At 41.8% G+C, this 26,349-nt stretch overlaps 2 protein-coding genes across 2 annotated transcripts in view; one reads left to right on the forward strand and one right to left on the reverse strand.

Moving 5' to 3' along the window:
* The first annotated feature begins 1,577 nt into the window (after positions 1-1,577).
* chst2b (carbohydrate (N-acetylglucosamine-6-O) sulfotransferase 2b) lies at positions 1,578-3,779 on the forward strand. The gene has a single exon (XM_034168595.1). The coding sequence runs from the start codon at positions 2,201-2,203 to the stop codon at positions 3,596-3,598; it is 1,398 nt and encodes a 465-aa protein (XP_034024486.1). The 5' UTR covers positions 1,578-2,200; the 3' UTR covers positions 3,599-3,779.
* A 4,916-nt stretch (positions 3,780-8,695) lies between these two features.
* Positions 8,696-26,349, reverse strand: part of LOC117508771 (sodium/hydrogen exchanger 9-like) — a 308,738-nt gene continuing 291,084 nt past the window's right edge. Inside the window, exons 15-16 of the mRNA XM_034168606.1 lie at positions 9,457-9,562; positions 8,696-9,348 (exon numbers count right to left, since the gene is read on the reverse strand). Coding sequence (XP_034024497.1) covers positions 9,157-9,348; positions 9,457-9,562 — 298 coding nt within the window. The 3' untranslated portion in view covers positions 8,696-9,156. The remainder of the gene's footprint in view (positions 9,349-9,456; positions 9,563-26,349) is intronic.

Below are 26,349 nucleotides of genomic sequence, written 5' to 3' on the forward strand. Positions count from 1 at the left end.
GGGAAACTGAGGTTCCAGCAGCATTGTATAGCAGCACACAGGGTAAGAAGCACACAGAGTATCAAAAGTGAAAAAGAGAAAAACAGTTTGCAAATATAAATACAAATGCACAATATAAATACCAGACATACCAATCAATACTGGTTTACTGGCTACTACTGTTCCTGTTACTCCTCCTCCCCCTGAGTGAGGAGTTGTACAGTCTGATGGCCTGAAGGACAAAGGAGTTTTTCAGTCTGTTGGTCCTGTACTTGGGAAGGAGCAGTTCAATGCTAGTCTGCAAAGTAAAGGTCAATCAATGTTGCCGTCTATTGGATTCTATGACATGTGACATGTTACCCTGTAATGTGATAACTAAGCGTGACACATGTTGCAAACTATTCCTTTTTAAAACCCTATTAACTCAACCAATAATCTGCATCACTTTTAACCAAAATGAGAGCAACTTTAACTTTTATTCCTCTGTAAATATTCTGTTATCTGCTGCACTATATTATGTATATGATGCAAGAAGTGTGCACGAAGAAATGCAATGCACCCTGCCATGATGCAACGCATTCTAAGTTCAAATTTGTTGCACTTCGACTTGCCCGAACATGCTAACATCTCTAAGCATAATGAGTGAGTGTAGAGTAGGGAGGTGTCCAGCTGTCTGTTTTTCTGTAATAAAAACACTGTGAATTCTTACACAAATGCAGATAATGCTAAAGCTAATACTAACAATGTTTAGTGATGGGTGCACAAGAAAGTATAGCGCCACCAACAGTTCTGGTGTGGTAAATAGCTGTGCTGTCAAACGTGGTGCACAGAGTGCAACACTGCAATAATATAACCACAGCTTCATACAAACAAGGGTGCGTTTCATAATGAGTCTCGATTGTCCAGTCCCCCCCCATTTTTGCTCCACCCACTAAAAACATGTTTATCTGTGAACTGATAAGCATGCCATCTTGCTCTTAACTTGATTGGCTGAGAGCTCCTATGTCCTCATCATGATCTCGATAGTTCTTGCACAAGCACAGTGACCTTGAAAGGTAAAATGAACTTGGGCATTCAAAAAGCAAGATTCCTTCACCAAGTGCTATATGATCTAAATTTTAAACCAGCAATCTGTGTGCTTACAGCTTTTGTTGAAGCTTTTGTCATCACAGTTCCTACACCACCCTCTCATGGTCACAATTGAAGAGGTGTGTGTAACCAGTCTGTTGGGTCTAACTCCTGTGGAGGAGGTTTCACAGACTGGGAATGAGTCCAAAGAGCAAACAGGAGTTCAGATATGAGCGTGTGACATATGTCACAGATGTCTGAAGTGAGCTGTTTCAAGGCAAAATTGGACTTACAGTGGGATAAATGCCACATGCTCAGACTTACCATTGTGGGACTTTAAAGGATGTTGAACATAACACCCCCAACTCAGTGTAACTGCAGAAAACAGCTTTAAATGATTGTGCACAGTATGACCCCTTTAAAACAGCGCGCCACGGGAATACCTGCGATTTTCTTCCATAGGGGTTGAGCTTGGTTGCGAGGATGCAGACTATTGTGCAACATAACAGCATCAGTTCCCACACTCTCCTTGCGGTCTGTGGGAGACAAGTCGAGCCAGCGCGCAGACAGACGCGCGCCTCACCCAATGGCACAGCTGGAGGACGCGCGTAACCGCGGCGCGGACCAATCCGCCAGCTCGTAGGGCGGGTCTGTCTCCGTGCATTCTGATTGAATCGGTCCCGGTTTGTATTAGTTTGAAGAGCGGACGAGCAGAACAAGCAAATCTGCCACAAATAACAGCGCGGCTGAGGACGGCGGGCGTCATGGCACTTACGCGCAGCGATCTGAGCCGCAGCCGACGCGCTACGTCGTGACGAACCTCTGTGGCTTTCTTTTTTTTTTTTTTCACTGTCCCCTTTCTTCTGGCGGTATTTGTGAGGATGCACAAGATGAGAGCTGCGCAGGGATGCCTTGGCTGAGGAATGACAAACAGGGCGTCTCTCACGGTGATGAAGGCTTCTTCACGCACCAGCCGTAAGAATCACCGCAGCGCTCGCCGTCCGTGGTCTTGGCCATTGTTCCTATGAAGAGCACTGCGCAGCACAGTGAAGAGCCTGCTGTGGAGCTTTATTATCTAATCACTCATCGGGGCTTCATTTCCACAGTCTAGGCTGCACACTGGTGCACCGTCAGTGCTGCCGAGAGGGTCCAGATGAGAGGCAAGCAATATCACCAAACACTCAAGTTGACAGCGCCTTGGGAGAAGGATGCTGGCTTTGGAAGGAAGCTCAAAACCTACAGGAACCATACCAAGATAATAGCACAGCCTGGAATCGTGATGAAAGTGCTGCGCAGGAAGAGGATCGTGTTGTTTATGGCGTATTTCCTCCTGCTGGTGCTCACTATGCTTAACTTGGCGAATTATAAATGGACTAAAGAGCCTCAGCAGTGTAATCACCAGATGAGAAGCACCACCTATCAAAGCAGATCTGACATCCGCTTCCTCTACAGGCCCTCTCTAGCCAAGAAGAGACAGCTCATCTACGTTCTTACCACCTGGAGGTCGGGCTCGTCCTTTTTCGGGGAGCTTTTTAACCAAAATCCAGAAGTGTTCTTCCTGTATGAGCCCATGTGGCACATTTGGCAGAAACTGTACCCAGGAGACGCTGTGTCTTTGCAAGGGGCCGCCCGGGACATGCTCAGCTCCTTGTACCGCTGTGATCTGTCTGTTTTCCAACTTTACAACAGCCCTGGAGGCAAGAATTTCACCTCACTGGGGCTGTTTGGGGCCACCCTGAATAAAGTGATCTGCTCCTATCCCCTCTGCTCTGCCTACAGGAAGGAGGTGGTGGGGATGGTGGATGATAAGGTGTGCAAAAAGTGCCCCCCACAAAGCCTTAGACTACTGGAGGAAGAGTGCCTCAAATACAACACTATAGTCATTAAAGGGGTGCGCATTTTGGATATTAATGTTTTGGCCCCGCTCATGGAGGACCCATCGCTGGATTTAAAGGTGATACACTTGGTAAGAGACCCACGGGCAGTGGCCAATTCCAGGATCAAATCTAGGCATGGCCTGATTCGGGAGAACTTACAGGTGGTCCGCAGCAGAGACCCTAAACTTCGCCGTATCCCTTTCGTGGACCCTGGCCACAAGGCCAACAAGAAGGATGGCTCAGACTACCACTCTATTGGCGCAATGGAGGTAATCTGTGACCGCACCTCCAGGACTTTGAGGACTGCCTTAAACCCACCCAGCTGGCTGAAGGGGAAGTACATGGCAGTACGCTACGAAGACCTGGTGGAGAACCCAGTCAAGACTCTGCGAAGCATCTACCGCTTTGCCAACCTGACCGCCAACCACGACATTGAGTCTTTTGCCCTGAACATGACCAGTGGCTCCAGCTCATCCTCAAAACCGTTCATAGTGTCGTCACGTAACGCCACGCAAGCCGCTAGCGCGTGGAGAATGGTGCTCAACATCCAGCAGATCAAACAAGTGGAGGACTACTGCCACCACGCCATGTCGGTGCTCGGCTACGAGAGGGTCAGAACAGCCGGAGAGGCCAAGGACTTAAGCAAATCACTACTGACACACTCCAAACTGTGAAAACATCCTCGCCACCAAAGACACTTTAATGTTCATTTTGCATCGAGTGCCGTTTCCTCCAATCGTGGATTAAAGCTTTATGTGAAATTAATGTTTGAGGATTTCCACTGGCCACATCTGGAATGTATTTTTTCTTTGGAAATGGGGTGGTGTTTGAAAGGACCACTTCTTTTATACTAGGATTACAGGACGTGATTGACAGGCTGACTTGAAGCTGCAGTGATGGGGGACTGGGGGGTGTGGGGGGTGGACTGCATAATTAATGCTCCATCCTGTAAAGATGACACGTCAGAGTGGATGTTTCGGGGTTATTTTTGAATGTTCATAAAAATCTTACAAGAATCTATGTTTTTGAAGTCTCCATACTGTCTGTAAAAGTGAAAAATAGTGAATGAAAGTTAAAAAAAGAGAACAGATTTTAAAAAAAAGAATCTCATTGCTAATGTTTTATTTGTAAGATCTGGTTGAAGTCAGACAATCAATAAATTGGTTTGTTGATGTGCCACATGAGGCGTGATTGTTGAGGGGCGTTAGAATAAAAAACAGTGCTATTTCTGGGAAGGGGGTTAAAAAAAGATGTTCTGATTTTTTTTCTCAGCAAATCCTTGCAGGATGATGTCACACTGTGGATAAAAATCACAGCATCAAAAACTGGAAACGCTCACAGCGGCGTTACTGTCAGCAGCATGTTCTTTTTTATATGAAGCTGAAAAAACAAATTCTACACATTCTGAAATAAATACATCATAAAAAATGATAAGCTGTGGTATACACACAGCCTGGTGCAGATGGATGTGTAAAAATAAGAACTATTATTAGAGGTAATTCAAACACTGGACCATGCAAACATCTTAGATATTTAGCAGCATTGTGCAAAAGTCTTAAACACATCAGTGTTTCCTAATAAATGTTTTTGTTTTGCAGTTGGCATGTCATTAAAACAAATTTGAAATTTCCAATTATTGAGAAACAAATCAGATAATTTCATTAAAAAAAAAAAAAACATATTAAAGAAAGTATTTTCTAGGGTCACAGCATGATTCCACAAACATAATGATCAATGAATTCCTGAACGTCATGTTCTTGTAAAACCATCAAAAAATAGTTCCCTGTTAAAGGAAACAACATCACAAGAGGTTTTCATGCTGAGCGCTCTGTTGTGATTTATTTGGCATTTACAAGCTTTTCAGGGTTTTTGCAGCATTATTCCTTGCATGGTTTTCACACAGTGAAAAGCATAAAAAGTCAACACGCAGCACATGAAATTGGACAATAAAATTAAAATATAACGCAATGCTAAAATACCCTCGGCCGTATGAACATTGTGTTCCTTATAATTTGCAGTTGTTTAATTATTAAGATCTTCTTACGTACAATTTGTAGACGTTCAAATCAAATAATCATTTGTTCATGTTGTGCAAATCAAGGAATATTTGTAGCTCATCCTCTGTGCATTTGCACGTATTAATGAGACAAATTTAACTCCATAGGAAGTTAGCTTTGAGTTAGCATCCACACTAACGTCCACAAAATGTCTTGTAAATTACTGGAGGTCTTGTCAGATTCCAAAAACAGCTTATTTCTCATTAGCTTTTACATAATATATGACTCAGAGGTTAAATATTTACACAGAAACGAAACAGAATTTACAGAGTTTGCAGCTAGCTACCAGCCTGTGACATCACTATGCTAACATCCGCGAAATGTCTTGTAAATAGGTTCAGAGGCACTAGTAGTGGGTTTTCAGTTTTAGAAGTATTTATTTCTCACTAGCTTTTACATAATATATGATACAGAGGTTAAATATTTACACAGAAATGAAACAGAATTTACAGAGTTTGCAGCTAGCTATCAGCCTGTGACGTCACTATGCTAACATCCGCAAAATGTCTTGTAAATAGGTTCAGAGGCACTAGTGGGCTTTCAGTTTTAGAAGTGTTTATTTCTCACTAGCTTTTACATAATATATGACACAGAGGTTAAATATTTACACAGAAACGAAACAGAATTTACAGAGTTTGCAGCTAGCTACCAGCCTGTGACATCACTATGCTAACATCCGCGAAATGTCTTGTAAATAGGTTCAGAGGCACTAGTAGTGGGTTTTCAGTTTTAGAAGTATTTATTTCTCACTAGCTTTTACATAATATATGATACAGAGGTTAAATATTTACACAGAAATGAAACAGAATTTACAGAGTTTGCAGCTAGCTATCAGCCTGTGACATCACTATGCTAACATCCGCAAAATGTCTTGTAAATAGGTTCAGAGGCACTAGTGGGCTTTCAGTTTTAGAAGTGTTTATTTCTCACTAGCTTTTACATAATATATGACACAGAGGTTAAATATTTACACAGAAACAAAACAGAATTTACAGAGTTTGCAGCTAGCTATCAGCCTGTGACGTCACTATGCTAACATCCGTGAAATGTGTTGTAAATAGGTTCAGAGGCGCTAGTGGGTTTTCAGTTTTAGAAGTGATTATTTCTCACTAGCTTTTACATAATATATGAGAAACGTATATAAACACACAATAAAGCAGTTTTGGAGAGACCAGCCACTGACATCACGGTGGAGCTTTACTCTGATTGGCTCTCACCCCCACCACTCACAAACAAACTGAACAGATTGAAACAGAATGTGACTTTTTTAACCTCTTAAAATAGGTCAAGGTTAGCCATCTTTGAACTTGTCCAGGTCTGTGTCCCAAGAATGTTCCCTGTAAATTTGAAGCCTCTGGCGGTAACAGGACTGGACTTATGCTGAACACAGACAGATGGACAGACGGACGTAAATTCTTCGAAATATCTGATGGTCATATGTGATGGTCATCGGGTAATCATAAACCTTTGAACAGTTTTATGCAGATGCACAAAAACTGTACTTCAAGCAGTTTGCTGTGAAAGTGTATGGATAAAATATTTGTGATTTATTATCTCTTTTCAAGTTATGTCAAGAAAATCGTAATGTTTTTGATACTTTCAAGTACATGTGGGTGCGTTCTGCTTCGTGACACACAGGCAGCAGCTGTAAATCTCAAAAGTGCGTCACATTCTGGATAAGACAAAATGTTAAATGATGTCTGGGTTGAATTGTCTCTTAAGGTCACCAGCACTCCTGATAAGAAACTGCTGCCATCACACAGGTTCTAATGTGCACAGAACAAAAACCTTACATTAAAAAAAAAAAAAAAAAAAAAAAGAGCAAACCACACAGCACGCTCTGTGATGTCATTTTTTTTTTTTTTTTTGCAGAGACAGAAAACTGAACCGGATGAGAATTTCATAAAAGCGTCTATGCATTCGCCATAGAAAATTGAAAGCTCTTCAAGTAAAGGACAATGGTTTTATTAATACGAACAAAACAGAGTGGATATTCACCAAGCTGAAGCTTCACAGACAGGATTTGTGCAGCACACAATCCCTAATTCAATTGAGACAAAAGGGGCGCAGAGATTTATAATGACGCACTCAAAGCAGCAAAGTGCAGTTTGTAATTAAAGAAACCAGTGGAAACCTCACTTAACTGATGGTCTCTTTTGCAAATGCTGCTAATATATTTAAGTATTTGTTAGTAGCTGAATGCAGCACAGAGTGATAAATAAGGATGTGATGGGAAGTAATAAAATCGGTGGAATACATTTCAATCATTTAAAATAATTGCAGTGACAATAAGAGCAGTAAAAGTTTAATAAGGAGTACAGGAAATGCAAAATTGGCACAACCCCCCCCCCCCCCCCCCAAAAAAAAACAAAAAACCCAAAACACCAGTTTCACCGAGTAAGAAATTGAACAACAGGATGTTTCAAGCTTGAAACAACATTTAACCCTAACCTCACCAACCTTATCTTGAAACATGCACAGGTTAAGAGATGCTGCTAAAATATTAAAGTTTCTAAACAAAAATAACCTGACATTCTGAAGAAAATTCTGACATCTCAGAAATGAATTGTTTCTGTGCCTTCCACTTTAAATGGGAAAGATATGTTGCTGGCCACACCCCTTCTCTCAAAGTAGGAGGAGCAGGATGATTGAACAGATTACACGAGTGTGCTGCACAGCGCACACACCAGGTCAGTGTGCTACAAAAGTCCAGATGTGGACCTTTGTGACGTATGTCCCAAAGGTCCATATCTGGACTTTGCAGATATCTGGACATTTTGTGGATATGGCTCCCCTCTGGGCAGCACCTACATGCAGCGCATACTGATAAAATTAAAGGTGACTCCTGAAGACTGAACCAAACTGTATCAGCAATCAATTTTACTTTGAGCAAAATAGGTTTGAAATGCATAGACATAAAATTGTTTGACTTTAACATAAAACACGGATAACATTTAACAAAAAGGTAGAATAAAAAAAAATTGCATATGATATCTTTAAAAAGTTCCATAAATTTAAGTGCAACTTTTTACTGCATTTCCACCAGCTGTATGAAATACGAGGTCTGTTAGAAAAGTATCCGACCTTTTTACAATTTCTCGGATAGTCACACGACTGAAAAGCCACCGAAAGCTGTCTGAATCTTCCGAATTGTGGACAAGCTGGGCATGTCCCAGCATGTCCCGTGAGGCTTCAACACGGTGGCGCTTTTGCTGCGCCATCAGCTTCGTGCCGATGAATTTCGCTGCAACTCTTTTCATGGCAAAATTTTCTGTCACAGTGGAATGTGCCAAAAAAGTCCTGATGTCCACCTCTTCCAGAATTTCTCGGATAGTCACACGATGGTCCCACATCACCACAGCGTTCACTTTGGAAATGATCCGGTCATTTCAGCATGTTGATGGCCACCCGGAGCGCGGCACGCTCTCCACCGTTGTGCGGCAGTCTTTAAACCAGTTGTACCGCTCCTTAATCTGTGTGATGCCCAGAGGATCGTCACCGCAAGCCGTCTGAATAATCCGAATGGTTTCCACCTGGCTGTCGCCCAGTTTCTGGCAAAAGTTGATGCAGTCGCGCTGCTCCAGTCGTTCCGCCATTTCCTTGCAAAGAAAAAACGACGAGAGACTCCACCCATCCTCACACAAAGGCTGCTTACAAGCAAATGACGCAACCGACAGGCGTGAAAAAAAATCATGCATGTGCACGAAGGTTCAAGGTTGGCTCATGCAAGCACACGTGATTCAAATCCATCAGGTTTTTGAAAAAAATAAAAAGGTTGGATACTTTTCTAACAGACCTCGTAAGTGAAAATTTCAAAGGAGGACATGCAGAAATTGTGCAAAAATCTGCATTATATTTGCTTTGTGAAACAGTAGGCACTTTGATTAAGCAAAGAGTAATTCTCCAAGTCCTGCTGTAATTTATTACTCCCAAAAAATGCAAATCAAACCAAGAAAATCATCAGCTAAGCAACAGCGGAACGAGGACCCGGAGAATTGTTTTTCCTCTCTTTGTGTGTGTGCAGGCGTGCCACTGCAGAGGAGGTAGGTGCACGACCTTTTAGGAGCCCTAGTAACTCCCAGTTGGATGGCCCGGTCAGTGACCCCTGCTCTCTGTGGGAGGCGTGGCTCCCCTCGGGGCAGCACCTACGTGCAGCACGTGCTGATAAAATGGGGTTAAAGATGACTCCTGGAGACTGAGGCCTCCTTGAAAAGAGCTGGACTTGTTCCAAGGCCAAGGTCTCCCTCCAGCAGGTCGTCCTGGGGATCAGATCCTGTGTCTCTTCCGATGCATTCCTGCTTGTTTTTTGCTTTCTCCAACTCAAAGGTGGCATCACATGTTGCCGTCTCACCCAGCTGCTCTCGGTCCTGGATGGAAATTGGTCATTTTTGACAAGTGTTAGTACAGCAGGATCTCTTCAGCTGGGACACAGTCAGTTCAATTTTTCACCAATTTCTGTGGTACTGCTGTCCTACCTCGTGCGCATGGGAGCTGCTGAGGCGTGAGGACAGCCTCCCACGCCACTGTGGCAACGAGCCGCTCAGAGGGGGGCCTGAATGCGTCAGTGCTGGCTTTACATACCTGTGACTTAGTTAAGGCAGTGGTGCGTGGCCATGTTACAGTCAGTGAAAGACAAAGAGGAAAACAGTTTTTAGTCTATTCCAAATCTGGCCTGGGGCCATGGAGTCGTACAGTAGCTGAGCAGCACCGCATCCTGTGGGAGAAAGCAAGCCATTTTAATGCCTCACTGATATACTTTTAAGGTTAAAAAACACCCAAAATGTCACTTTTGGCTTCATGTGTTAAGCACATTTGCAAATGTTTGTGAGGCTGTTGTTTTACTCTCAAGTGTAGAAGAGAGACTTTGAGGACAATTATGAGAAACGATCTGTTTTGCAAAGTGGCGGCAATGATTCCAATATTACGTACTACAAAAACTAGAAGAGTACTCATGAGCATTCACACTTCTGCCAAAGCCAGATTTACGAAGGCCAAGTGAGGCCACAACGCTTCCAAACAGAGGCTGCCTGAGATTCGTGTACTCCCACCTTTTGTGTAAACATTTGCGTGATGCTGCAGTGCATCCGCTATATGTGATTGCTTCATTGTACAGTTTTATCTGGTGTGTGTTTCTGGTGATTTACTGGTGTTCATTGTTTTCTTCTGTCAAGCTGCAGAATGTGCATCTTATGCAGGCAAACTGATAAAGCTGGATGTTTACCTGTGGTGTGATAGCTTCTCTGTTAATGTTCAGACTCCTTATGATCACACTCCCCAAGATCCTCATGTCTGCCCTCTGCCTGTTCTACAAATGCTAATAATTCTTTCTCATTTCCGTTGCACACATGTAGTCCTTTCCTAAATAGAATTTCTTAAAGTTGTTTCCTGGTTAACTTCGATAGTGGCACATCAGACGCCATATTTAATTCTGGTTGGTTTTTGTGTGCCGACTAGTTGCATGGATGAGACATATTTTTATGCACTAGGCGGAAGTACGTGTACAGTAGTATTCAGAATAATAGTAGTGCTATGTGACTAAAAAGATTAATCCAGGTTTTGAGTATATTTCTTATTGTTACATGGGAAACAAGGTACCAGTAGATTCTCACAAATCCAACAAGACCAAGCATTCATAATATGCACACTCTTAAGGCTATGAAATTGGGCTATTAGTAAAATAAGGTAGAAAAGGGGGTGTTCACAATAATAGTAGCATCTGCTGTTGACGCTACAAACTCAAAACTATTATGTTCAAACTGCTTTTTTAGCAATCCTGTGAATCACTAAACTAGTATTTAGTTGTATATCCACAGTTTTTCATGATTTCTTCACATCTGCGAGGCATTAATTTTGTTGGTTTGGAACCAAGAATTTGCTTGTTTACTAGTGTGCTTGGGGTCATTGTCTTGTTGAAACACCCATTTCAAGGGCATGTCCTCTTCAGCATAAGGCAACATGACGTCTTCACGTATTTTGACATATCCAAACTGATCCATGATACCTGGTATGTGATATATAGGCCCAACACCATAGTAGGAGAAACATGCCCATATCATGATGCTTGCACCACCATGCTTCACTGTCTTCACTGTGAACTGTGGCTTGAATTCAGAGTGGGGGGGGGGGGGGGGGGGGGTCATCTCACAAACTGTCTGCGGCCCTTGGACCCAAAAAGAACAATTTTACTCTCATCAGTCCACAAAATATTCCTCCATTTCTCTTTAGGCCAGTTGATGTGTTCTTTGGCAAATTGTAACCTCTTCTGCACATGTCTTTTATTTAACAGAGGGACTTTGCGGGGGATTCTTGCAAATAAATTAGCTTCACACAGGCGTCTTCTAACTGTCACAGCACTTACAGGTAACTCCAGACTGTCTTTGATCATCCTGGAGCTGATCAGTGGGTGAGCCTTTGCGATTGTGGTTATTCTTCTATCCATTTTGATGGTTGTTTTCCATTTTCTTTCACGCGTCTTTTTTTTTTTTTTTGTCCATTTGAAAGCATTGGAGATCATTGTAGATGAACAGCCTATAATTTTTTGCACCTGCGTATAAGTTTTCCCCTTTCCAATCAACTTTTTAATCAAACTACGCTGTTCTTCTGAACAATGTCTTGAACGTCCCATTTTCCTCAGGCTTTCAAAGAGAAAAGCATGTTCAACAGGTGCTGGCTTCATCCTTAAATAGGGGACACCTGATTCACACCTGTTTGTTGCACAAAATTGACAAACTCACTGACTGAATGCCTCACTACTATTATTGTGAACACCCCCTTTTCTACTTTTTTTTTACTAATAGCCCGATTTCATAGCCTTAAGAGTGTGCATATCATGAATGTTTGGTCTTGTTGGATTTGTGAGAATCTACTGAATCTACTGATACCTTGTTTCCCATGTAACAATAAGAAATATACTAAAACCTGGAGTAATCTTTTTAGTCACATAGCACTACTATTATTCTGAACACTAATGTAACTCAGGCAGCCTGTATTAAGACACCTGGATCAACAGCTGGCTTATTAGTTAGTTAGCAAGAGATTATTTTTTTCAAACATTTTTTATTCAACTACAGATTGATATAGGTGTTTTTTTTTTTGTTGTTGTTGTTGTTTTTTTTTTTTTTTTTTGTATTTCTGAGTTGTTATTGTTTGTCTTTTGACTGTCCTTGGTTTCTCAGGGTTGCCACACCAGATGCAGTACAGATCCATTTTGGGATATGGTCCAAGGTTTATGCCGAAAGCCCTTCCTGACGCAACTCCAGTTCCCCATGTGGAAACACACACAGTTCCTGGTCTTCCCAAGCGGTCTCCCAGGCAAGTACTAATCAGGACCTCCTCTGCTTCATTTCTGAGCCCTGATGGGATTAGGTGCACAAAGAGCAGGATGGCTACCCATTTTTTGTATTTGTGTGTTTTGCATTTGCTAGTGTTGTGGCCTCTATTATTTAGTGTTTTTTATTGTAGGCTAGACAAACATCTTATCAAGTCGTGTAAATTAATTTGAATAACACACTGCATTTGGCAAATTTTAGAAAAACAATACCCCCCCCAATGAGCTTCCTCAAAATATCGTAATGGCTATTCCAACTTGTGCCCATCATTTTTGCTGTCACATGCATGCACACACGCACAGACACAGACACAGACACACAGGAAATAAATAACTGCCTGGACAATAAAATCCTCTCTGCTTGCGGTATAACAATGAATCAATATGAATTAGAAACCGGTTTAAAGTAAAAGATGCAACTATGTCGATATACGCGGACCCCTGGATCAATGGACTATGAAGCAATCAATCACCTGAATTTAAATTTATGAGCTGCGTCAGTGAAGCTTTTATGCTGCTATTACTTCTGTGTTTTCAAACCCTCATAAAAGTTCAAAGGTCAGTGTGAGACTCTGGTGATACTGGTCACACCATTAAATATAAATATAACGCAATGCTAAAATATCCTCAGTTGTATGAAGATAAAGACAGGAAACAGAATGTGACCTTTTGACCTCTTTAAATAGGTCAAGGTTAATAATCTTTTAACTTGTCAAAGGTCTGTGTCCCAAGAATGTTCTATGTGAATTTGAAGACCCTGGCAGTAATACGTAGGACTGGAGTTATGCTGAACACAGACAGACAGACAAACTGACGCAAGGCTTTCGCAATACCCGATGGTCATATTTTGGCCTCGGCTAAAAATCAAAAGGTTGGAAGAGATTTGGGTTTTATAATATGGATGGAAAGTTGGATAAAAGTCTAGCTGTTTGTAAGGTGTGTAGAATGGCAATGAAGTACAGCAATTGCACAGCAAATCACCTGGTGAGACGGTGAAATTTGTACAGCAGACAACAAGTCTTTTGAGGCTAGTAAAGCCCCTTTCACACCGGGCTTCCATACAGTTACGTTGTGATGCATATGGAGTACGTTGGAAAATTGTGCACATTTGGCATAGTCCTTGTGTAGGCTGGTGTGTGAAGGTGTATGGTTGCGTTCCTAGTCTTGCTTACAGCTGCATATGGTTGCTAAACTGCCATGTATGTAGCCCTCGCTGCTATTTTTCTGCCTCTCACAGTCCACTCCTGCCTACCTTTTTTTTTGGTATTGTGGAAATGCACTCCATTCTCAAAATGGTACATAAAAGGCAAACAGCACTCATGTTTTCAGATGTACAGTGGGACACAAGCTGCTGCCTCGTCACTGCTGCATAATTGCACACAGGGAGACAGAGAGAGAGAGAGAGAGAGAGAGAGCTTGCACGCAGAGAGGAGAAGCTTGGCTCCATGACACTGACTGCCTGGACACGCAGATGGATTTGATACGCTGGAAAAAGTCAGAATACATTATTTCCAGGAGTTAATGGACTTCATTAACATGCCACAATTGTGAGAGAACTTAAGGAGGTGAAAGTGCTGCAGCGCTGCAGCCGGCAATCGTGCGTGTGTTCCGTCCATGAGGAGTGGACAGTGGACATGTCCTCTCGCTAGCCATCCATCCATGAGGAGCTAACCTGGATGTGGACATGTCCTCTCGCTGGTGATCGGCCTGTGAGCAGGAGTTAATGGACTTTTTTTAACTTGCCACAATCTTGAGAGAACCTGGAGGTGAAAGAAAACTGCAGCGCAACAGCGTGATCCATCTGTGAGGAGTGAACGGTGGACGTGGACATGTCTTCTCACTGGCAATCTGTCCATGAGGACTGGACGTGGGCATGTCCTCTGAACATGGAAGCTTGGCCCGCCTGTTCTTCTTCCGTGGTTTTGAAGCTTCACTGCCAGTAAAGTCCAGGGGATCAATAAAATCTATCAATCCAGGTATGTACTGATAAAAAAAACCTAAAAAGATTTTTCGCCCTGGCGTAGGGTTGTGTGGAATTGTGGAGGCCTGGTGTACAGTAGCAGTGCTGTGTAGATTTACATACAGTAGCAGAGTGTTGCGTCAACTTGCTTAAAAACGGTGAACTTTCTGCGTCCAGTGGTCTATGCCGCAAAAATGAAGCATGTTTAATTTTTTGCATTCATCTCGCGTAGCCCTCAGCATACTGCTGTGTAGGGGAGCAAAAACTTGGTATAGAGCTGCATATCTCGGCATAGTCGGTACACTGCAATACGCAACTCGATGTTGGCCCCAGTGTGAAAAGCTTAAAGCAAGCACTAGCAAGGGCACGACAAACGGATATTAAAACACATTTTCCAGCCACAACTTGGCAATTAAAGGTAATACTCGTATATCCATTAAAGGTTTTACATAAGAGACAAGAAGTTCTGAAATTATTTAATCTTACAATTCACTGGTCTTTTTTGAAATATGTATTTAATGCTGAGCTAATTTGCCGCTTTTGCCTCATGCTAATTTATCATGGAAAATGAATGCCTACATTAAACAAAGAATTGCACCACATCTCAACGAACTGAATTACACAATCATTCCATAATAAAAAGTGATGTCCCCTGATGTCTCTTTGCTCATGTATTACCAAACCCAGCACAGAGCAATTTGATATCCAGTGTTTTGCTTAAGGACATATTGATACTAACATGAACATAGCAGGTATTTGACAAACATTATGTTCTACCTGATACGGTATATTTACAGTACTGTGCTAAAGTCTGAAGTACCCTGGTGTTTCTTTGTCAATATGACTCCTGTTTTTTCTTCTTTACTGTCAATGTGAAATAATTATAAATTTCCAAATGTTAATTAATAAACCCCTCAAATGTCAGGGTGAATTTGACATATTTTATTCAAGAAAATAGTATATCCAAGACCCTTTCAGATTTCAGATAAAAATCCAATTGTTGTTATTACTGTTATTGTAAGAATAGCTCACATTCACTCACTCATCTTCAACCGCTTAGTCCAATTAAGGGTTGCGGGGGGCTGGAGCCTATCCCAGCAGCCACAGAGCGTGTGGCAGGGTACACCCTGTACAGGACGCCAGTCTGTTGCAGTAAGAATAGTTCACCCCCCAAAATTTGCTTGTTAAAGGTAAAGGGCAGTTACAACATTTTTTTAACAAGTCAAACAATGACATTACAAAGAATATTGCATTCAAAATTAAAGTAGAGGCCCAGAGGCCCAAACTTTACAGTAGAAATAAACATGTTGACAGCCTGGTACAAAAAAAGGTTTTGGTGTCTATTGCTAGTTTGTCCATTAATGACAACTGCACTGGGGGCAAATCTATATTATAATAGCCAAGTGGCCTCTGTGTGCGTGTATGCATGTGTGTGTGTGTGTGTGTGTGTGTTTATGGCTTTGATCACGGAGCAAGTGGGGAGAGCTGACATTTGCCATGTAGTATGCTCATGTATTTTGGGGTCAAGGATGAATGCTGCGAAAATGGAAAGTTGACAGGACAAATATTTTTGGAGAAATTAGTGACATTAGCTAACAACAGTGAACAGTGGATGTTGTGCTGCAATGCACCATGGGAGTTAAGGGTTTTGTGGTTTTAAATGTTGTTATTGTGGTTCATGTTAGTTTAACAGTGTTGTTAGTGTTACTGATTTATCGTTCAATTGGTTTGATCAGTTTAGTCAAATGTCATGTTGCCCTTACCATGAGTGAGAAGTGTGGTGCGTTTGATGTCTTCCGCCACCGTCTCTGTTTGTGGCTTAGTGGTTAGCACTGTTGGCGCACAGCGAGAAGGTCCTGGGATCGCTTCCCATATGGTCCTTTCCCACACTTCCCAAGAAATGCAGGTTAAGTGAATTGGAAATTTTAAATTGACCATAGGCGTAAATGTGTTTGTCTATATGTGGCCCTGCGATGGACTGGTGTCTTGTCCAGGATGTATCCCACCTCTCACCCTATGACTGTTGGGATAGGCTCCAGCCCCCTGTGATTCTGTATTGGAATAAGTGGTTATCAAAAATGAATGATATGACTTGCTGTGTGACCACTGAAGCACTCTGTCCTCCAATATTTCCACTGAGTGATCTGTGGTCTGCTGGGGCTATAGAAGTTCTGAGAGGGACAGGCAGAGACTCAATAGATTAATCAGAAGGGCTGGCTCTGTCCTGGAATGCACTTTGGACCCCATAGAGATAGTGGGTGACAGGAGGATGTTAGCTAAGCTAATCAATTCTGGACAACCCCTCTCACCCCTTACATGAGACTGTGGGAGCCTTAAGCAGCTCCTTCAGTAACAGATTGCGGCACCTTCTGTGCAAGACAGAACGCCTCAGTAGGTCATTTATTCCAACTGCAGTCAGACTGTATAAAACATCAAAATATTTCTAGCACCATAATCAGCTGCTAATTTTTCACTATCAGCAATGTCTAACATCACCTTTTACACTCAACAAATAATAAATGCAACTCTTTTGGTTTTGCTCCCATTTTGTATGAGATGAACTCAAAGATCTAAAACTTTTTCCACATACACAATATCACCATTTCCCTCAAATATTGTTCACAAACCAGTCTAAATCTGTGATAGTGAGCACTTCTCCTTTGCTGAGATAATCCATCCCACCTCACAGGTGTGCCATATCAAGATGCTGATTAGACACCATGATTAATGCAAAGGTGTGCCTTAGACTGCCCACAATAAAAGGCCACTCTGAAAGGTGCAGTTTTATCACACAGCACAATGCCACAGATGTCACAAGATTTGAGGGAGCGTGCAATTGGCTTGCTGACAGCAGGAATGTCAACCAGAGCTGTTGCTCGTGTATTGAATGTTCATTTCTCTACCATAAGCCGTCTCCAAAGGCGTTTCAGAGAATTTGGCAGTACATCCAACCAGCCTCACAACGGCAGACCACGTGTAACCACACCAGCCCAGGACCTCCACATCCAGCATGTTCACCTCCAAGATCGTCTGAGACCAGCCACTCGGACAGCTGCTGGAACAATCGGTTTGCATAACCAAAGAATTTCTGCACAAACTGTCAGAAACCGTCTCAGGGAAGCTCATCTGCATGCTCGTCGTCCTCATCGGGGTCTCGACCTGACTCCAGTTCGTCGTCGTAACCGACTTGAGTGGGCAAATGCTCACATTCGCTGGCGTTTGGCACATTGGAGTGGTGTTCTCTTCACGGATGATGCGAAGGAGATGTGTTGCACTGCATGAGGCAAATGGTGGTCACACCAGATACTGACTGGTATCCCCCCCCCAATAAAACAAAACTGCACCTTTCAGAGTGGCCTTTTATTGTGGGCAGTCTAAGGCACACCTGTGCACTAATCATGGTGTCTAATCAGCATCTTGATATGGCACACCTGTGAGGTGGAATGGATTATCTCAGCGAAGGAGAAGTGCTCACTATCACAGATTTCGACTGGTTTGTGAACAATATTTGAGGGAAATGGTGATATTGTGTATGTGGAAAAAGTTTTAGATCTTTGAGTTCATCTCATACAAAATGGGAGCAAAACCAAAAGTGTTGCGTTTATATTTTTGTTGAGTATATGTTTTATTACATGCACAAGTGTGTAATTTATCCTGTGCAATATTTTTACCATATATATGCACACACACATATATGGAAGCTACAGCTAACTGATAACTTTTAAAATTGATTTTTAACACCATGATCACAAACCCAAACAATGAATCACCACTTCTGTCTTTGTGCGCTGTGCCCCTGCTGGAAGCTCCTGTTTATTATGTATTTTACTCTACTGCAGCAAAAGGAGCCTGACCACCAGGTTGTCACAAAAAAAGTAATTATTCCTTAACCAAATACAGCAGTTCCACCGTGAGGCAGAGGTCTTGGAAAATAAAGCAGTTTTGACTTATGGTTTTGATTTAGAAATCAAATTATTCTGGACAAAATAACTACATTAATGACAACTGTGTCATTTGTACAAAGTTAAACTATAACACATCTTTTAATTCGAAATAATACACTAATTCTGAAGTTTTCTTCTGGCATTTTTACATAAAACAAACACAATAACATCTATAAACCCAGAGAATATATACATGAGAGTTTTAGGCACAATATACAAAGGGTTTAATGCTGTTGTCCGTGTGGAGCCTGATCAGAGTGTCTGAAATGCATTTCTCCTGTTGTGAATTTTTTACCCATCATCAGTGATGCCGGTAACGCGTTACTCTAATCTGACCACTTTTTTTAGTAACGAGTAATCTAACGCGTTAATCTTTCCAAATCAGTAATCAGATTAAAGTTACTTCTCCAAGTCACTGTGCGTTACTATTATTTTTCATTGTGGGTCGATAGCAGCGTTAAACCTGGTCTGTGGGGTTCGACTGAACTGCCCGCTTTAAGCGAGCTGTGAGCTTTTCATCCATGGTTTTTTGCAGCTGCTGGACTCGTCCTCACCTCTTAAAGCGCGGTGATGAGCACACCTGCACTGAGCTTTACAAAGACATTTTTATACTTTTTTTCCTCCTTTATTTAGAATTGTGAGCTGAGCCACTCTGTATCTGGTCATTAAAAACAGCTGATCCTCCGCGACGCGTCAACAACTAACACTATTTTCCACTCAAATGCACCTAAACACTCTTTCTGAGGACCACATGATGTGAAAACACAATAAAACTTTCTTAGCTGTAAATCTGGTCATGTTTTCTGCATAAATAAATGTTATCCATTCTTTGTGCTTTGTGCAAAGCAGGGCGAATCCAGATGGAATGGGGGCGTGGGGCAGGGATGTGCCCCCCCACAACACCCCTAGATTAAAGGTCCAGTTTTGAAGCCTTTTTTTACTACAACTACTAATACTACTTAAAATAATATTAATTTTGACAAGTAAAATATTTAGAGAGAATTTAAATGTTAGAAAAATGCTAGAATGAATTTAATAGTTACATTTATAATCAATGTAGGTTCGAAATTGCAAGTTTTACTGTTACAGTGCTGTCAACAGTTAAATATGAGGTCAAGAAAGAGGTCTTTATTTTACTTTTTATAAAACAAGTATTATTTTCATTGAAGTCAAGAAAGGGTGACTATAAAGTAAGTTTTGGCAAAACAGGTATCATTGTCATGTTGCGGTGGGTTGTTGTCAGCAGCTGGGGAAAGTAACTAAAAAAGTAACTAGTAATCTAACTTAGTTACTTTTACAATTGAGTAATCAGTAAAGTGAAAATGATCTTCTTATGGCCTCAGACAGTGGACTCATCTCTGTGCTTGTTCTGTTAGACCTCAGTGCTGCTTTTGATACTGTTGACCATAAAATTTTATTACAGAGATTAGAGCATGCCATAGGTATTAAAGGCACTGCGCTGCTGTGGTTTGAATCATATTTATCTAATAGATTACAATTTGTTCATGTAAATGGGGAATCTTCTTCACAGACTAAGGTTAATTATGGAGTTCCACAAGGTTCTGTGCTAGGACCAATTTTATTCACTTTATACATGTTTCCCTTAGGCAGTATTATTAGACGGCATTGCTTAAATTTTCATTGTTACGCAGATGATACCCAGCTTTATCTATCCATGAAGCCAGAGGACACACACCAATTAGCTAAACTGCAGGATTGTCTTACAGACATAAAGACATGGATGACCTCTAATTTCCTGCTTTTAAACTCAGATAAAACTGAAGTTATTGTACTTGGCCCCACAAATCTTAGAAACATGGTGTCTAACCAGATCCTTACTCTGGATGGCATTACCCTGACCTCTAGTAATACTGTGAGAAATCTTGGAGTCATTTTTGATCAGGATATGTCATTCAATGCGCAGGACTGCTTTTTTGCATTTACGCAATATCTCTAAAATTAGAAAGGTCTTGTCTCAGAGTGATGCTGAAAAACTAATTCATTCATTAGGCTTAAAACATTCCTTTTTGCTAAAGCTTATAGTTAGGGCTGGATCAGGTGACCCTGAACCATCCCTTAGTTATGCTGCTATAGACTTAGACTGCTGGGGGGTTCCCATGATGCACTGAGTGTTTCTTTCTCTTTTTGCTCTGTATGCACCACTCTGCATTTAATCATTAGTGATTGATCTCTGCTTCCCTCCACAGCATGTCTTTTTCCTGGTTCTCTCCCTCAGCCCCAACCAGTCCCAGCAGAAGACTGCCCCTCCCTGAGCCTGGTTCTGCTGGAGGTTTCTTCCTGTTAAAAGGGAGTTTTTCCTTCCCACTGTCGCCAAGTGCTTGCTCACAGGGGGTCGTTTTGACCGTTGGAGTTTTTACGTAATTATTGTATGGCCTTGCCTTACAATATAAAGCGCCTTGGGGCAACTGTTTGTTGTGATTTGGCGCTATATAAATAAAATTGATTGATTGATTGATAATAACACTACCTCTAACCTTAGTAACATGAGATTTGGGATTCCACAGAGTTCCATTTTAGGCCCCCTGCTTTTCTCCCTTTATGTAGCAGTAACACAAACACAAACTGCGCCACGCTGTTGTTGCTAAATTTTGAACATCTTGAAATTAGCACCACGCTCAGAGAGGAGCCTTGTTAACTGAAGATAATTCCTCTAAGAGCCACTCTGAGCCACTATACTGCCACGATAGCTCACGAAACAAAAAAAAAAGGGTGCGTGGCTCCTTCTTCACTCAGTGGGACCGAGGCTTTAGTGACATGAGATTTGGGATTCCACAGAGTTCCATTTTAGGCCCCCTGCTTTTCTCCCTTTATGTAGCACCCCTTGGGCGTATACTACAGCATTTTGGGATTGCTTTTCATTGTTATGCTGATGATACTCCTTTGTACATGCCAATAACTGCAGGAAATGTCATTCCCGTAACATCACTGGAGGGTTGTCTTGTATCAATGAGAAGCTGGATGTCTAGTAACGTCCTACTTTTAAACTTTGATAAGACTGAAATGATGGTTCTTGGTCCAGCGAGACATCGGCATCAATTTGACAAGCTGGCACTCAGCCTGGGTTCATGTGTCATACATCATATGGACAAAGTGAGGAATCTTGGGGTAATTTTTGATCCTACGCTGTCCTTTGACCTCCATATTAAGGATATTACCAGGACTGCTTTTTTCCATCTGCAAAATATAGCGAGGATCCCCCCATCCTGTCTATGGCTGATGCTGAGACCTTGATTCATGCTTTTGTTTCTTCTAGATTGGATTAATGTAATGTCCTATTTTCAGGGTTACCGCAGTCCAGCATTAGGGGTCTTCAGCTGGTTCAGAACGCCGCTGTCAGACTTTTGACATGAAGCAGAAGGTTTGAACATATTACACCCATTCTGGCATCTTTGCACTGGCTTCCTGTCTCTGTAAGAGCAGATTTTAAGGTCTTAAGGTTATTTTAAGGTTATTAACCTATAAAGTTATTCATGGACTGGTGCCTTTTTATCTGGCCAATTTGGTGAAACCCTACGTGCTGGCCCAGGTTTTGTGGTCGCAGGATGTGGGACTGTTGTGTGTTCCCAGGGTGAAGAAGTCAGCGAGTCGAAGATCTGTTTCTTATCGTGGCCCCGCTCTGTATAAGTGTGTGTGTGTGTGTGTGTGTGTATATATATATATATATATATATATATATATACAAACACACAGTGATGGGCACAGTTCCGCTAATCCGCTAATTATTGAAGCTAATGTTTTCATTATCGGATTAGCTTTTCAGACAACTTTGAAAACCATCATCAGATCAATTATCTTCCGATAAATTTTGGTCTGATAATTTTTCAAAGGCGCAATTTAGAACTAGAAATTTGGGGGGACAAAGTGTGAGGCCCGCAGGGCCGAATCCCATAGGCCGGATGTGTGGGGGCCACTTTAGGCCCCCAGAAGCCAACGGTTTCTAGATGAGCTCAGATGCATTCTGAGCATCCAGAATAGTAATTTTAATGTTTTGAGAAGACCATAAAGGGGACACCATTTGACTTATGCAATTTGAAACTGTAGATATAAGTACTTTATTCTGAGAATAGCCAGCATTGATTTTATTAACATCCTGGTGTAAATATATAGGTATCACCACATGTGTAGAACTCAAAAAGAATGATAGGTTGAGTTTTCATTTAAAAAAAACAACTGCAATGTGGTAAAATGTATTCATAAATATGAAAGAACAGGCTCTTAATAATTATTAACTATCGCATACTGTATTTTTTTCTCAAGATTTGTTTTTGCATAAGTTTGAAAAACAAAAGATCATAAGTTTAGGATACATTACTTGTCATGAATTTAATTTTCAAAGTGGCACTAATGACAACACTCATACTGAACATAATTTTGCTTGCATAGACTGATTTTGGAGATCAAGCAATGATTGCAGATGGGCTTTCTGAGGTCCCAGATAGCTTTTCTGATTTCCTTTTCTAACTTTCAGAATTTAGTAAATTAGCATATGGTTCATTGATACTTATGTGTAGACACTAGTCCCTAGAGGCGACTATTTTTTGTTTCAAATCTGGGCAAATGCAGTCCCAGAAAATTCTGAATGTGACAAACAAGAAACGGGTGTTGTGCTGCTAAAAATACAAACTTGCAGAAACAAAGATACTATTCTGACATGGTTTGCACATAAGACTGGCATAGCATGTTTCAAGTACACACATATATGTCAGAAGGTGGGGGGGAGACATACCATATTCTGTCCCCCCTGGTTGAAAAGGTGGGTGGGACATGTCCCCCCTATCCCCCACCAAATTGCACCCATGTAATTTTTAGACCACTAACATATTATTGCAAGCTTAGTGAATAAAGCTTTAACGGTTAATAAACATTTTTAAAGTCTGATGTCAAAGATTATAGAGCCTACCTGTTAGATGTTTTGTAGTAGACATACAGTTCTATCCTCTACAGACAGAGGAGACCTGGTTTCAGGAGAAATCGCTCTATCCTCTGCAATCAGAGGCGAACTGGTCACAGAAGAGAACCAAAATGAGTCAAAAAAAAAATCTCTTGACACCCTACTAACTAGCCGGCAATATCACCTAAGTCATCCAGAGGCATACAGTTTTAACTTATGGTTAAAATTTTAAGCAAATTAATTTTGGACAAGTTATTTAAATTAACGTCACGTCTGAAGATTTATAAAGTGAAAATATCAGCTATACAGTAGTGTTCAGAATAATAGTAGTGCTATGTGACTAAAAAGATTAATCCAGGTTTTGAGTATATTTCTTATTGTTACATGGGAAACAAGGTACCAGTAGATTCAGTAGATTCTCACAAATCCAACAAGACCAAGCATTCATGATATGCACATTCTTAAGGCTATGAAATTGGGCTGTTAGTGAAAAAAAAAGTAGAAAAGGGGGTGTTCACAATAATAGTAGCATCTGCTGTTGACGCTACAAACTCAACTATTACGAGGTCTGTTAGAAAAGTATCCGACCTTTTTATTTTTTTCAAAAACCATATGGATTTGAATCACGTGTGATTGCGTCAGCCAAGCTTGAACCCTCGTGTGCATGCATGAGTTTTTTCATGCCTGTCGGTTGCTTCATTCGCCTGTGAGCAGGCTTTGAGTGAGGTGTGGTCCACCCCTCTCGTCTATTTTTTATTGCGAACAAATGTCTGAACGATTTGGATCTTTGCTGCATCAATTTTTTTTCCAGAAACTGTGAGAGACCTCCAGGTGGACACTGTTCAAAAAATTAATATGGCTTTCAGGGACGATTTTATGGGGATTAAACAGATTATGGGGTGTTACTGCCCCTTTATGGACGGCCCACAACTGCTGAGAGCGCGGCGCGCTCCCAGCGCCGATGGACAGGCTGACACCCCGCACAAACAACCAGATAATTTCCAACGTGAAAGCTTTGTTGATCCGGGACTTCGTCTGACTTTCACAGAAAGGCAGAAGATGTGGACATCAGCACTTTTTCCGGCACATTCCACCGTTACAGGAGGTTTTTTTTTTTCATGGAAAAAGAAGCCGAGGGACGTGCCACAGAGCCGTTCATTACGCGGGACAAAACCACCTCGGTGTTGGTCTCACAGGACGGCTTAAAGGTGGATTTAAGACGGATTCCGGTTGCTTTCCAGTCGTGTGAATATCCGATTGTGATTGTGCATGAGCTGGACAAGCCAGAACATATCCTGTGAGGCTTCACCACGGCGTTTGTTTTCGCCATGCAGCTCCACCGCGACGCGCGGAATTCCTCCGCCTTTGTTCCTCTTTCCATGACAAAAACTCCTGTAACAGTGAAATGTGCCGTTCATTTCTAAACTGGACGCTGTCTTGATCCGTCCGGTATGTCCTCTGACTAGCACAGGAATTGTGAAAAGACGTGGACATCAGCACTTTTTCCGCACATTAAGACAGACGTGCGGAGGAGTTCCGCACGTCGCAGTGCAGCCACTCGGCGCAAAGAAACGCCATGATGAAGCCTCACAGGACATGTTCTGGCATGTCCAGCTCATGCACAATCACAATCGGATATTCACACGACTGGAAAGCAACCAGAATCCGTCTGAAATCCACCTTTAAGCCGTCCTGAGAGACCAACACCGAGGTGGTTTTGTGCCGCGTCCCTCGGCTTTTTTTTCCATGAAACATTGAGACAGATGTGCGGAGGAATTCCACGCGTCGCGGTGGAGCTGCTTGGCGCAAAGCAACGCCGTGATGAAGTCTCACAGGACATGTTGGGGCAGGTCCAGCTCATGCACAATCACAATCGGATAATCACACAACTGAAAAGCAACCAGAATCCATCTTAAATCCACCTTTAAGCCGTCCTGTGAGACCAACACCGAGGTGGTTTTGTCCCGCGTAATGAACGGCTCCGTGGCACATCCCTCCGCTTTTCTTTCCATGAAAAAAACTCCTGTAACGGTGGAATGTACCGAAAAAGTGCTGATGTCCACATCTTCAGCCTTTTTGTGAAAGTCAGATGAGGTCCCGGATCAACAAAGCCTTCACGTTGGAAATGATCTGGTTGTTCCAGCGGGGTGTGAGCCTGTCGATGGGGGCTGGGAGTGCGCCGCGCTCTCAGCAGTTGTGGACCGTCCTTAAAGGGGCAGTAAGACTCCTTAATCTGTTTAATCCCCATAAAATCGTCCCTGAAAGCCATATTAATTTTTCGAACGGTGTCCACCTGGAGGTCTCTCACAGTTTGTGGAAAAAAAAAATTGATGCAGCAAAGATCCAAATCGTTCAGACATTTATTCGCAATAAAAAATAGACGAGAAGGGTGGACCACACCTCACTCAAAGCCTGCTCACAGGCGAATGACACAACTGACAGGCATGAAAAAACTCATGCATGTGCACGAGGGTTCAAGCTTGGCTGACGCAATCACACGTGATTCAAATCCATATGGTTTTTGAAAAAAATAAAAAGGTCGGATACTTTTCTAACAGACCTCGTATGTTCAAACTGCTTTTTTAGCAATCCTGTGAATCACTAAACTAGTATTTAGTTATATAACCACAGTTTTTCATGATTTCTTCACATCTGCGAGGCATTAATTTTGTTGGTTTGGAACCAAGATTTTGCTCGTTTACTAGTGTGCTTGGGGTCATTGTCTTGTTTAAACACCCATTTCAAGGGCATGTCCTCTTCAGCATAAGGCAACATGATCTCTTCAAGTATTTTGACATATCCAACTAATCCATGATACCTGGTATGCAATATATACAACCCCTGGCAATAATTATGGAATCACCGGCCTCGGAGGATGTTCATTCAGTTGTTTAATTTTGTAGAAAAAAAGCAGATCACAGACATGACACAAAACTAAAGTCATTTCAAATGGCAACTTTCTGGCTTTAAGAAACACTATAAGAAATCAGGGAAAAAAAATTGTGGCAGTCAGTAATGGTTACTTTTTAGACCAAGCAGATGGAAAAAAATATGGAATCACTCAATTCTGAGGAAAAAATTATGGAATCATGAAAAACAAAAGAACGCTCCAACACATCACTAGTATTTTGTTGCACCACCTCTGGCAGCGTGAAGTCTTTGAGGCGTGGACTTAATGAGTGACAAACAGTACTCTTCATCAATCTGGCTCCAACTTTCTCTGAT

The sequence above is a fragment of the Thalassophryne amazonica genome, chromosome 1 (genome assembly GCF_902500255.1).
Source record: "Thalassophryne amazonica chromosome 1, fThaAma1.1, whole genome shotgun sequence".
Lineage (NCBI taxonomy): Eukaryota > Metazoa > Chordata > Actinopteri > Batrachoidiformes > Batrachoididae > Thalassophryne > Thalassophryne amazonica.

Bases quoted from the DNA above. Each gene is read 5' to 3' on its own strand.
- chst2b (XM_034168595.1), top strand. From the start codon at position 2,201: ATGAGAGGCAAGCAATATCACCAAACACTCAAGTTGACAGCGCCTTGG.